At 56.9% G+C, this 12973-nt stretch overlaps 1 protein-coding gene across 1 annotated transcript; it reads left to right on the top strand.

The window, feature by feature from the left end:
- Positions 1-7570: 7570 nt before the first annotated feature.
- Positions 7571-10585, top strand: CGGC5_v011734 (uncharacterized protein; the record flags this gene model as incomplete). Its single annotated transcript, XM_032023642.1, has 1 exon — positions 7571-10585. The coding sequence occupies one exon, from the start codon at positions 7571-7573 to the stop codon at positions 10583-10585; it is 3015 nt and encodes a 1004-aa protein (XP_031879639.1).
- Between the last annotated feature and the right edge of the window lie 2388 nt (positions 10586-12973).

The following is a 12973-nucleotide window of genomic DNA, read 5'->3' as shown; positions in this document are numbered from 1 at the left end:
TCAAGCAAACGCCATCGCTCGGGAGAAGGTTAGAACCAGGTTGTCGGAGGGAGCATGAGGGACAACTCTCGTCGAAGACATCCACTGACCATCCCTATTGGCGGAAATTGCCCTCGATGACTGGGAGACACCTGGGCTGGTGATGGGAAGACGGCAATATAGATGGAGCAGCTGCCAGGGAAGACTCCATCAATGAGATGAAGGGTTGGGCTTGAATGTTGCAGTCGTCCGATCTTGCATATCTAAGCTCAGCCTGCCGTGGGCCCGGTTTAGACTCGAAAAGTGCTGGACCAGGGCCGAATAAGCAATGAAGGACGGACAAACTGTCTGGGCTAAGCTTTCAAGGCGACATTGAAGAGCCAGGAACTGCCGTGCGTGCCGCTGACAGTGGAGAGAGACCGAGAAAGAAACAGCTAGGGGTCCATAGAGAGACAGACCCAGGAGGGGGGGAGGGGAGGTTGAATGGACAGACGACCCGGATAGGGCAGGGAATGCGAACTCTCGTCGTCCCAGTGGTGCGCATGAGAGCCAAGCCGCATGAACAAGAGCAGTGGCCGCGGTGCGTTTGCTGTATGTTCGCCGTGAACTGGAGCATTTTGGGGGGAAATATGGAAATATTGGGCCTCAGTGACGGGAATTGGGGATTGTGAAAGTTGGGGTTTCCGAGTGCCGGCCTGCAGCATGCAACTCTACATGGCCATGTGCAGCTTGTAGTCGTATCAACGAGGCCGTCATCCCCGGATTTTGAGCTGACTTTCCCGTTTGTGTTCAGACGGGCAAATCGTTACCGGCGCTTGTGCTGCAGCAGACATCACGAGACGATTTCGAGTGCCGCCTTGGCGATCGTGTCTGCGTCGGGAAGCACATGAGGTGGCACACCAACGGTCGCTGACAGCTCGCCAGATGCAGCTCAAGCGCTCGAATCAGACGGGGGAGGATTCCGGAACATTGAAATTGCACGGGTTGAAAGTCAACGCCAGTTTGCGTTGAAACTCTTCATCGAATCCCTCTTGGCTGGGAGGAGGGCGGGAAACTCCTCCAAAGAGAGGGCTTTTTGCCCAGTGCAGTCAGTCCACTTGCAGGGGGTGTTGGCCATTCTCAAACGCGATAGACTCGGAAAAGCACCGCATCCTGGGGTCGGTTTTTGGGACTTGGCCGGTCGCGGTGGCATCGTATCTGGAGCCGAGGAGGGTCCAACACGAGGGAAAGGGGGCAAATTAGTGGCAAAGACAGTGGTTCTTCTTCATTATCTTCTTCAGAGTCTTTCATCCCATTTTTTTTTTCGTCTTTTCTTAAGCTTGATTCTCGAATGGTTGGTTATATGTGGCTCTCGCTGTTGATATTCGGTTGACAGGACCGGATCAACGCGATCACCGCTGATGATCAGCGGTGCTCGGAGCTTTGGGTGGGTGAGGGGGAAAATTAAGCTCTGCTCTGTTTTATCGCTGCACGCACGTTATTCAGTGGAGATTGGGAATTACGTGACGGCACATCCACGCCGCGGACCGAACGGCAGCAAGTATTCCCGCGTGAGCCGGTCGATAAATTGCTCTCCTGACTCGGGTTTACGTTGCTGGGGTTGGTGCGCTTCAAGTTTGGGTTGTGTTCATTGACTTGTCAAGATAGATGAAGCTCTCACGACGGACTACTCGACAAACTGGGCTTCCACTACCGAGACCGAGTTCAGGAGGTTCAGGAGTTGAGTGCCACTTGGTGCATGTCTGAGTGATGGAGTTATCGTCGGTCACTTGTTGGTTTTGGGTGCGGCACTCGGGGAATCGGGAAATAGAATCGGGGGTAAGTGGATGAAGATGTGGGCAAAAAGTGTGGGCGCCGCGAGGGTTTTGCAGGAGAGAAATACTCCTAGAGCCCCTTTCGGTCGGAATTCTGCCCTTTCCACCTGGCGCCAACAGCCCGTGGGCGGAACGAGAGGAGGGCGGAGGCCATCGTCGGTGCCGTGCACGCGGGCGGCCCCCATTCCCTATTCCCCTCGTCCGTCGTATCCTGGCCCGCTGTGTCCAGTCCGGAAGTGATCATCGGGCCCGGTTTCCCGGAGAACCCCGGGGCGCGGAGGAGAGTGCGGTGTCCACCCGGATCGTCTGTGAGCGGGAGCGGGGACACGATGCCGGCATGCTTCGGCCCAATCCGGAGCAAAGTGGCTCTGTGATCGGCGGGGCGTTCTCCGGCACCACCCACCACCCTATCTCCCCGGATACATTCATCATGATCATTGTCCCCCAAGAACATCGATGCGTTGAGAGACCGACCGGCCTGAAACTTGCCTCATTGCGGTGAGTATAGCGTGCAACGTAGCAGACGCATCGCAGGCATGAAAAACCGGTGATGGCATCGTAGCAAACCACGTTTGCGAGATGTCAATCATCGCTTACAAGATTTCTTTGTTGTGAAACGAAGAAACGCCCGCTAGGATGCCAAACACTTGCAAGCGAGGGGGATTTGGGCCGTCGCAGGATGGTGATGCGGAGTGCATGAGGGGGGCAAGCAGGAGTCGAAAATGTGACAGATGAGAAATTGGCACGGAGGCTGGGACAGAAATGATCGCCCAGCGCAATGCTGCTGACATTCTAATGTTTCTCTGTTGGTTTCCTTTCGCCAGTCCTGTCCTGTCTGCGGGCGCAAATCGGCCGATTCGCCGCAGTGCTGCAGGAACAGAGTTTGAAAGTCCGAAAGGAAGAATCACAGAGAAATTGCGAAAGGCATCTTGCCAATTGCTAGTTTCAATGGCTTTCCTTGCAAGACCCCCGTTGATCGTCCTAAAGTTGGGCCGTCTTTTTGGCGGCTTCGCCATGTGGTTGGCAGACGATCGGCGCGGATGCTCTGGAGAAGTCTGGAAATGAACATGGGCAGCAAAACGTGGGCGGGCGGGCGCGGGGCGGCGTGCAAGAGGCACAGATAAACAGAATGCCCTCGGCTTCTCTCTGGCGTTCTGCTGCGGCTTTCCGCGTCGATGGAGGAGAATGGGAGAGCATGGGATCGGATGGGAGCGACGAGGGGTCGAGGGACTCGGAGCCCGACGCTCTGGATCCATTACGTTACGAAAAGTTGTCAAACTGGCCCTGGCGTTCTTTGTTCTGTAGCTTATCTTGGGACGGTGGGTGGTGGCTTGCCAAGCAAAGCAACCTCATCGGTAACCTTGGTTGTAAGTATTAACTTCAGTCTTACTCACCTCTCACCGGCGGCGCGGCGGGGGGGAGACGATGCTACCTCCAGGCCTTGGTCCGCACGTACGGGATGCGACTTGAACCCTTCCGGCCGTGCTCTCTTTCCCTCGTCCGGTGATGCCCATTGTTGTTTGGTCTGTCTGCCGGGGAGCGCGCTCAATCAGACTGACGACGGTGGTGGTGGTGGTGCTCTGCGAAAGCGTATGTGTTCCTGCACCGCCCCCTTGGGCTTTCGGTGATCCTTCAACAACGGGCAGTCTGCCTATTCGTGCCTGGAGAACAAGATGCTTGGATCACCAGGGGGGTCGAGGGTCCCTAGCAAGCCACTATCTTCCAGCATTCACTGACATGACTGATCCTCCGGTCCAAGAATGACAGCCCGGACCACGAGAAGCGGGCGTTCAAATGTCTGTTCTTGCAAACAAGCTCCTCCACGGGCCATCCGTTCAGCCCAAGTCAAAGAAGACAGCATGCACAGAGGGGAGGGCCAGCGATGGTGACGCGGGGCCATGTCCAGGACCCCTTGACACGAGCGGCGGGTGGGGGATGCACATATTGGGACTTCCAAAAATCCCTTTAGCCAACGGGGAACTAACTACATACCTTCACCGGTGGGCAGATGCTGGATGGCAATGACAATCAGGAGGCGAGCTGAGGTGAGGTGAGGTGCGTCCTCTGCAGCATGGCGGCCCCAGAATGCTCCCATCTCTCACTCGCAACGCGGAGACCATGCTTCTCGACGATTCCCCTTTTGGGCCGCTGATCCGGCTCTAGTAGTGTTGCTTTCCGACGCCATAAAGTCACCACCGGCCGCCACTCCGGGAGGAAGACCTTGCGAAGGGTAAGGTGGTGGTGGTGGTGGCCGTCCTCGCCGAGCTCACGCGATGTGGCGTCCTGCGCGTGCCATCCGCCCTCGTCCTCGCCCTGCTCTGGAACCCAGCATCGAAGGATTGAAGCCGATGTCCGCGGATCCAAGCACCATCTCAAGGGCCAACAGGTCGGTCGGCCGCAGTACTCCGTAGTAGCAATTGTGGTGCCCCTGGTATATAGCGGAGAGTGCAATATCAAGGATTGGTGGATTGATGCATGCACTGCGCATGGCACGGCAGGGTAGTCTTGGGTGCAACGGGCCACCAGAGGCGATGGGCCGGTGCAAGAAATGGGCAGCTTCTGGATGGGGGCAATGAAGCGATGCAGTGGAGGTCGACGGAGGGCAGAGAACACTCTGGACAGAAGATGAGGACCGGCCGTTCGGGCATTACGTGCAAAGCAGCCTTGGGCCGTTCAGGAAGTTCACTACGATCCGTATCATGGGGATAGGGGTTGGGCGGGACGGACGGCAGGGCTGCAAGGCCCGTGAGTGTTGTCCAGGCCGTTGGACGCCGCCGGTGGACTTTGGGAGCAGGAAGATGACGGCCGACTTCACCTGCATTAGTGCGGCTGCCAGGGGCATGCGGGTTTGCTGATAAGGATGAATGTGCGAGCTCAACAACGGACTGGACTGGACTGGTCTGGTGTTGATGAACCTGCTCTGCTGGTTTGTGAGGCGAGTATGGCGGAGAGGGAGAAAAGGGGAGGGAAGAGCCAAGGACACACAGAGAGAGGCAAAGAACATGGAGATGATGAGTGCAACAGCTGCTGCTGTTTGTGTCTTGGGACTGGAGGGATTGTCCATTGCGATGTGCAGCAGCAATCGAATTGTTGGGCCCCTCTCTCGCCAACCTTACACTCAAGTCCTGGGGCAGACGACGACCAGGGGGTTTTGCTGTATTGATGGAGTTGAGTTGCATCGTTGGACCCTCGGCGATACGGTCCCTGAGGATACGACCCAAAGGTTCGGGTTATTGAAACACATCGGCAACAGCATAACTGTGTAAGGCAGGCAGTTCGCAGAGGGAAGCCTCGGGTGGAAGGACGATTTCCTCTGTTTGGGGGCCGATACGGAGTAGCATGGAGACCGGGGACATTTTTTGCATGGGTTGTTTTGTCGCTGTTGGTAACATTGAGTGATGGCTGTCGTCGTCGTCGAGACGGGAGGCAAAAGAAGAGGCGACAACCATGTCAAGGTTTTACGGCGACAATATGCAGTAAATTGCCGTTCAGCAGAACTGAAAAGTCAAATCGAATTGGGCCACAGACGGACGGCTGCCAAAGACGGGCCGCGTATTGTCGGACGGTTTCCCCCCTCCCGTCATCAATTTACCAATGTCATTTCAATCAATCAATCAATCATTCAATCAGGTGTGGTCAGCAAAGCGGTAATCAATCACCAAAGCCAGCCAGGGCCTGGATCCTTTGTCCCAGTGTGCGGTTCGCTGGTGCTGCTGGGCTGCCCTTTTTCGCAGTGGTTGATCCTTGTCCGGCTACCGGGACCCCTTGCTGGCGCAGAGCTGCCGGAAGTGCCTATCGGAAGCGGATTTTGATAGCATTCTGGCTGACGTTGAGTCGAGGTGAGCGTCTGTCAGAGAGGCTTTGCCAGTCCAGCGACTGATGAGTGGTGAACTGCAGATGAGACGACGGGAGACTGAGATGCTGCTGCAGGAGGAGGCAGCGATCCGTCTGGTCGACGGCATCCCGTCACAGCGTCTCCAGTAAGACCGGTCGAACCAATGCAATGCAGTAAAAGCCCCTCCTCGCCGTCGCGGGGACCCATGGGTAGGGCAGCATTGATCAAGCATCCATGGTAGGATCAGAGTTCAACTACTGCAGACAGGCAGAAACGGGCTGGGGGTTGGTTCCGCAGGCCAAGACATGATTGACCGAAAAGAAAGTGGTTGTCTTCCCCAGGCATAGCATGCAGCAGCCGGAGCAGGTATTATGTGCTAGTATTCAGAGTACGAATAACCGAAGGCAGGTAAGGTATGGACGGCGTTGGATGCCCGGTTCAGGATGGTATGGGTATGGTATGGTATGGCACCGACGGCGTTGCTTAGTCTTGGGTCCATGACGGGAGCCAAAATGTGATATCTGGGGGACATATCCTCCCACCACACGCGGCCTTCCTTCAAGTGCTGTTCTCCGCGTCCTTTGGTTCTTTCCGTTTCCTTCCTTCCTTCTGGTTTCTTGGCTTTCTGCTATTGTTGTTTCTGCGACTCTCCAGAGACACGGAGAAGAGGAGAGAGAGAGAAGGGAAGAGAGAAGAGGAGAGGGCGCGGACTCATTTCGGTCGTCCGAGGCCCAAGACCATTCCTCTCCCTTACCGAGCCGGCAGCGCAATAGCGACACGCAGCGGGCGCAATCGACGTACAACACGCACACCTCAAAGACGCTACGGAGTCGAAGGAATCCTGCCAGGCACGAGAGGCCTGATCGGTGCCCCGAACGCAGGCCGCAAACATCTGCGATTCTGCATCATCGAAGACATATCAACCGAGCACGACCAGCCACGTTGAAGGGAGGACCTTTGTCGAAAGGTAAGGAATCATTTGTGATTCTCTTCGGCCGTCTCTTCTTCCACCCATATACCTACCTTGCCTGTATCCCATTCGACACACGACACCACACACAGCCATACGAGACAGACACACGAGTCCTCCTCTCCTTTACACACCCGACGCGCATACTACCTACGCAACACACGCAACACATACTTGCGATATCCGATACACACAAACCTCCAGATTGGCAGTTCGTGTTGGTCACATTTAAAAAAAAAAAAAAAAAAAAGAGGCGTGAGCTGATGAGGCTGCCTTCATAGGAACAAAACAAAAGAAAAGCAAAAAGCGCCTCCGGCCACCAGTCATCTTCCGCATCCGCCATCGCCAGCGGGCGCAACAGACGCACAAGACGCTGAAGCGGGCAACCCTCCAGAGGCACAGCTGCTGCCGATTGGCCCCGGCGGCGCCCTCCAGCCCCACGCGCGTCCCCCGCTATCCCCACCTCGGCCTTCTCGGCGCCTCTCATTGGCCTTTTCGTCCATTTCTCTTTCTTATCGGAGCTCTCTCATTGCCCGATTCGAGAGTACGTACCCCTCGCTTAATCTCAGCTTTCAGGGGACCACCTGCTGTACCTCTGCACCTGCTGCACCTGCTGCACTTTGCAAAGGTGCGCCTGCCTTTCTGAAGAAGCCCACCTCAGGTCCAGGTCTCTTATCTTATCGCCCACATAAGACCCGGCCGCCGACACGCCGTCGCGCCGTCGCTTCCCGTGCCTTACCTGCCTTACTTAGGTCATAGGTCATAGGCCAAAGGATAGGCCATAGGTCGCCATTGTCGTTTCCGTCGTCGGCCGTCAGACTTCACCTCGTCATCTCACACGTGTCTGGCTGCTCTTACTGCTTGAACTCCAGACACCGGGGCCCCCCGCCGCCCCAGTCGGCCAAGGAAGGTACTCTGCCTGACTGCTCCCCGTGAGCTTCATCGCCCTGCTTTTCCCCCGCCGCCGCCAATATGTCCGGCCGGAGCGCCTATGTGCGCAAGAAGATCACCCAGACCGAGAAGGACAAGGCGAGAGCAGCCGCGAATCTCGGCCCTGGAGGAGTAGGAGTAGACCCGAACGACTATGCCATCCCTGACTTTCCTCTGCCCCAGACCGGCGCTTCACTGCCCGTTGGCACCGGCATCGGAACCACCAACGCCCGCTTCCTCAAGTTCTCGGAGCCGCCCCGCGATGTCAAGGTCGGCACCCCCAGCATCGGCAGCGGCAGTGGGAGCAGCGAAGGTGGCCGCCGGGACGGAGCTGCCGGCCCCTTGGACGACTTTGCCTACGCGAGGGCAAGGAGACCCACCATCAAGACGGAGGATGTCTCCGGCATCGAGAAGTCTGGCCTCAGGAGCAGGCTGGACAAGAAGAGTGAGGATGTGAGGCGAGGGCTTGCCAACACCTTCACCTTCAAGCGCAAGAACAAGGAGCCTGAATTCCGTCCCGAGTCTGTCGCCACTGTGAGGCCAGGCCAACACCATGGCTCTGCACCCCTTTCACCCACCGAGCCCGAGTACACTTACGAGCAGTTTAACATGGATACCATGCAACAGATGCAACTGCAAATGCACATGCAACAACAACATCAACAGCAGCAGCAACAACAACAGCAGCAACAGATGCGATATCAGGAAATGGACCTGCCCATGTCACCACCGCCAGCCTCAAAACTGCCACCCGTGCCGACCACGCCAGCCATCAAGCGATGGATTGGTGCCGGGAGACCGATCCAAAGATGGAACAAGCTTCGCAAAGACCCCGAGCTCTGGGATCCCAATGGAGATGTTTTGGTCTTCTTTGGGCACAAGGGACAAAACCCGAGGCCGAACCCTTCTTTCAGGCTGTCATCCCACATCATTGAGGCAACTGAGTCGAGGTATCTCATTACACTACTTCGCGAAGGCACCACGGAGGAGGATATTTACATGCCGCCATCACCGCAAGGGGCGCCGCCCATGCTGAGGCCACACATGGGTCGCGGTCAGCCGACACCGCCAATTTCTGAGGATCTTGGAGAGGCCGACGGCCAGATCTCCTACGAGATGTACTTCCCTACGCCGGCGAACATGACGAAGGTAGAGCAGGTCCGGAGCCAGATCACGACAAGGAATGTGTTTGCTCTGCTCTACCATGCATCACTTGTCGGGTTGTCCTTGTACCAGGCCCTGTCGGACCTTCACATGCGACTAGACGCGTACTTGCCTCCGGACTCAGACAACGTCGGCATGATTCTCAACTACCTGTCTGCTCGAGGCATCGACGATGTTCGCAATGACCCAGAAACGGCAGTGAGCTTGCTGGCATGGTCGGAAGGCCAGGCAGTGAGGTGGGAGGAAGGCTGGCGGGAGAGCTTCCTGCACTGCGCTGGCATGTACAGCCAGCTGGAGCAGTGCGCTGATTTTAAGGAGCTCACGCCCATTACTAGGGCGCTACTCGAGCGTGCCTGCCTCGAGACACAACTTCGAGTGCAAGCCGCCGAAGAGCGTCTTGCAGAGTTCCAATACGGCGACATGTGGCCAGCGGGTATCAATGGCCCGTCCAAGGCAGCGGCAGACCGCCTGCAAAAGTTCTTCCTCAACCACTACTCACGAGTCCACGGATGCTGGCCGCCAGCACCGACAGCAGGTCTACCGGACTCGGAGGGAGAAGACATGTGGCTCACAAGGAACGTCGCACAGTTGCTTCAGAAGGACTTCGGTGCCCTATACGACTACCTAGTCAACCGTGACATTACTTGGGACATGTCCGAGGCTCGCTCGGGGCGAAAGTGGATGATGCAGAGCGATAAGGACAAAGGGTTCGATGCCGATATTGACATTCCCATGACGGACATGCTCGTTGAATACGACAACAAGCTGCGCTGCCCGCACATCCCGCACCCGTATCCTCTTGTCCCGGAGTCAATCACTCCGGCTCCCAGCCCCAAGGACTCATCGATGTTCAAGAAGAAGAACGCCCCCACCAACAACAGAGGCGGTGCGTTGGAACGGCGAGTGCAGTTGGCATACACGGAGGCGACCAACATATACATTCTGGGATCGGACTTTACACAATCCGACCTCATCGACGCATTCGTCAAGTTTGAAAAGAGCGACAGCATCACCGAGGTGGACCCCGCAGTAGCCAGACGGGGCCGTTGGGTGTTGATTTATGGCATCCTCCAGACCCTGGCTAGTGTTTCGGTGGACGCCCCCAATGTTCGGTACCGAGACGACGTCCCTTACCACCTGTCCCCGCGCCTAAAGGGGACCAGAGTGCCGCCTTGGAAGGGATCAAGCACACCGGACGAGGCGTCGCATGAGCTGTCGCATTGCTGGGTTGTGCAGAACACGTGGAATAACCAGAACAGCAGCGGTGCAGAGAGCTCTGAAGGGGGCTCAGGCAATACCAGCCCCATCCAAGGTGTCGGTCGGCCCTTTGCCTACACGCGGGCTCCACCGTCTACGACGTCGCGGGGCTCCGGATACCAGACCCCGGCGGCCCGGTCCGTCCACTCGGCAGGGTCTGCACCGCCTTTTAGCTCTGCGTACAGCGTGGTCAGTGAGAGCGACACGAACAGCAGCATTCGCACCCCGGCCTCCCACCGCCCCGCGGCCAACCTCCGCCGAGCGCAGTCCCGGGACAACGCCAAGACGCTCGGCGGCGGGCCGGGCAGCATGCGCAGTGGCAGCACCTTCGGCATGGATCGTGGCGAGGGGATGGAGCTGCCGGTTCGCCGACGAGACTTTAGCGCGGCGAACGATGGGAACAGTTCTCACGGTGGATATGCGCGGTCGAACACCTCGAGCCATGCTCACCTGCCCCTCTCTGGTAGCATTACTGGGTCGGGAGGGTTCCTTGTTCTCGACGACATGGTGGACTCGAGGAGCTCGAGGAGCGGCGGATATGGCCGACAGGCGCAGCGGGAGAGTGTCGAGACGGACAGCATGTCGCCGCGGATCCGGGACTTTGACCTGGACGTGATCGATGACCATGAGCCGTGAAGAGGCGAGTGAAGTGAGGCATGTTGGATGAGCCGCCAGCCAGGTACGACGGGATGACAGAACCATGTACGTGTAAGGGGACCTAAAAGGAGGATGTTTTGGACGGAACCTGGGCAAGCGGGATATGAGACGAACGACGGATACAAGCTTCCTCGATTTATTACCATTTCACTTACGAGGCTCATGTCACGATAGACCCAAAAGTTGGATGTAGCTGTATTTACTAGAGTGATACCCGGCGATTGCAGGTCCCTGGTGGTGTTTTTGTGTAATTAGTGCAGTGTTGCTCGTTAGAGTTAATTAATACCCGATAGGAGAGAGTACTGCGATTGATTGTGCTCCGCAGACGGAGCAAGGTGACGGATCACTTTCCCATCCCACATGATGCGTGTGCATCTCTGGGCTGATTGACAGATCACCATATCAGACTTTCAATGGTCGATGCTAGGGATGCGCGCCGTTGGGAGCCGAGGGTGCATTTGTTGCTGACGTGGACAAGTCTGGGTCTGAAGATGGAAGGATAGAACGGCTGGCGACGGGCTGGTGATGAACGAGGGGACGGGACGGGACTTCTTCATGGGGTGTACACAGTACCGTATCGGTAGTGTGTCGGTGAGGCATCAATGGGCGGCGGACAAGGAGGAAACGGAGCTAGAAGCGGGATCGCGGTGGTGCATCGCATGGCATCGACCCCACGTGGAACCGCGTTGGGCCGTAACATTGGGAACGCCCAGTTGGAAGACGGCGGCGGTCGGCGGTGTGGAGATGCCGCGGACGGGTCCAGAGCCGTCGACGGCCGGGTGGTTCTTCTGTAAGAGGGTGCCTTGGGTGCTTGGGTGAGACGCAGAATCAGTGGACAGAGTCGAACGAGTCAGTGGAGTGGTGTCCGGTTCCAGCCCAGCCACCTCATCGGGTCCCCGCTATTCTTTTTCATGCTGTTCTTTTTTTTTGTGGTTTCACCGGCGGTGAGGGAGCAGGACGGGAGTGTTTGTTTCGAGCGGGAGTCTGCTGGTGGTTTCTCGAATGGTGGAGTGGGGGTTGCGCCTGTCATTGGCTGATTCGTCCTGTGAGCATCGGGTGTCAAATGGTGTGTTGTCACTGCTGGCCGGGAAACCAAGGCGGTAGACTACTTGGTAGCCTACCTAGGTTGGTAGCCTTGATGGCAGTAGTGTACCTTGGTGGTGGTCAATCTGGGAAGACCCTGAAATGAAACGGGAGACGGAGCGAGAGAGACAGGAATGAATGTCGGTCGCAGTGTTTCTTTGTTCTCGAGATGATTCTAGACCGTCAACGGTGTCGAGTACGTATCTGCGATGGACGGGGTGGGCATGGGTTGTGTGAATTGGCAAGATACCGTTGGGTAAAACGGGGGCTGCTCTCCCGGATTGACAGGGCCGATGGACAGATGATGAGCGCATCTCTGCCAGGTGCAAGCCTTGATCTGCTATTGCCATGCTGGATGACGACGGCGTACAGACAGACAGATGGATGCAGTTTGGCTGCAGAAAAGAGGTGGTGCTGGCCTCGGACCTGACCACCTGGAGCTGAGCTAAGCTGCCCTGGGAAATGGGAAATGGGATGCATCTTCGGAAAGTGGTGGTGGTGGTGGTGTTCCTTCTTTCTGAGTGTGGCTGTCTGTTGCCGTTGGATGGGGGACCGAAAAGGGAAGCAGCGACTGCCGATCTTCGACGTCATAGCAACCGACGCAGGGAAGGACCTGTCTGTGTCACTGTTTGACGGCGGTTTGCGAAAGAGCAAAAGCTCCGTGGGTGCTATTGATGGCAGCCGTCAATCCTTGATCGGAAGGCCGTGCTCGCCTTTACTTTCTCAGCCCAAGGAACTGCTGCACCGAGCTGCGCCATGTTTCTCTCTGTTTCCCCTTCTCTGTCTCTGTGTCTGTGTCTTGATTCTCTGTCTCTCGCAATCCGCAACACCGCTGTGATACTGGGACCAAGTAGAGTCGATCAAAAGTCAACACCAACACAGGCAGAAACAAAAACAGACGCACATCAGGCCGCCTTACCTTGCCTTGCCGCTATTCGCTGCCCGTCCCATGCAACTTCATCGGTCGTCGTCGTCTTCGTCGTCGACTTCGTCAGTCAGCAGCAGCAAGCCAGGCAGCCCTGTCCAGCCCAGCCCGCGAGCAGAAAAACTGGGAACCATCCCTGCCACCTCTTTTTTTTTCTGCTTCCTTTTCCCACCTCTGCAGTCTCTTTCGACGATGCCACCATCTCCAGGGTCGCATCTTGCAGACCGGTGCATTGTGCATTTGCAGGTAGCCAGCCAGAACAGCCTCCAATACCACTCTGTATCTTTTTCGCTTCGCTTCACCATCCATGACCTTTCCATGACCTTGACCACTGTGATCCAGCCCAACCACCCCCAATT

The sequence above is a fragment of the Colletotrichum fructicola genome (assembly GCF_000319635.2).
Source record: "Colletotrichum fructicola Nara gc5 chromosome Unknown KSG_Nara_v1_contig07, whole genome shotgun sequence".
NCBI classification, from domain to species: Eukaryota; Fungi; Ascomycota; class Sordariomycetes; order Glomerellales; family Glomerellaceae; genus Colletotrichum; species Colletotrichum fructicola.
The sequence above is the reverse complement of the archived record's forward strand: the minus strand, read 5'-3'. Positions and strand labels throughout refer to the sequence as shown.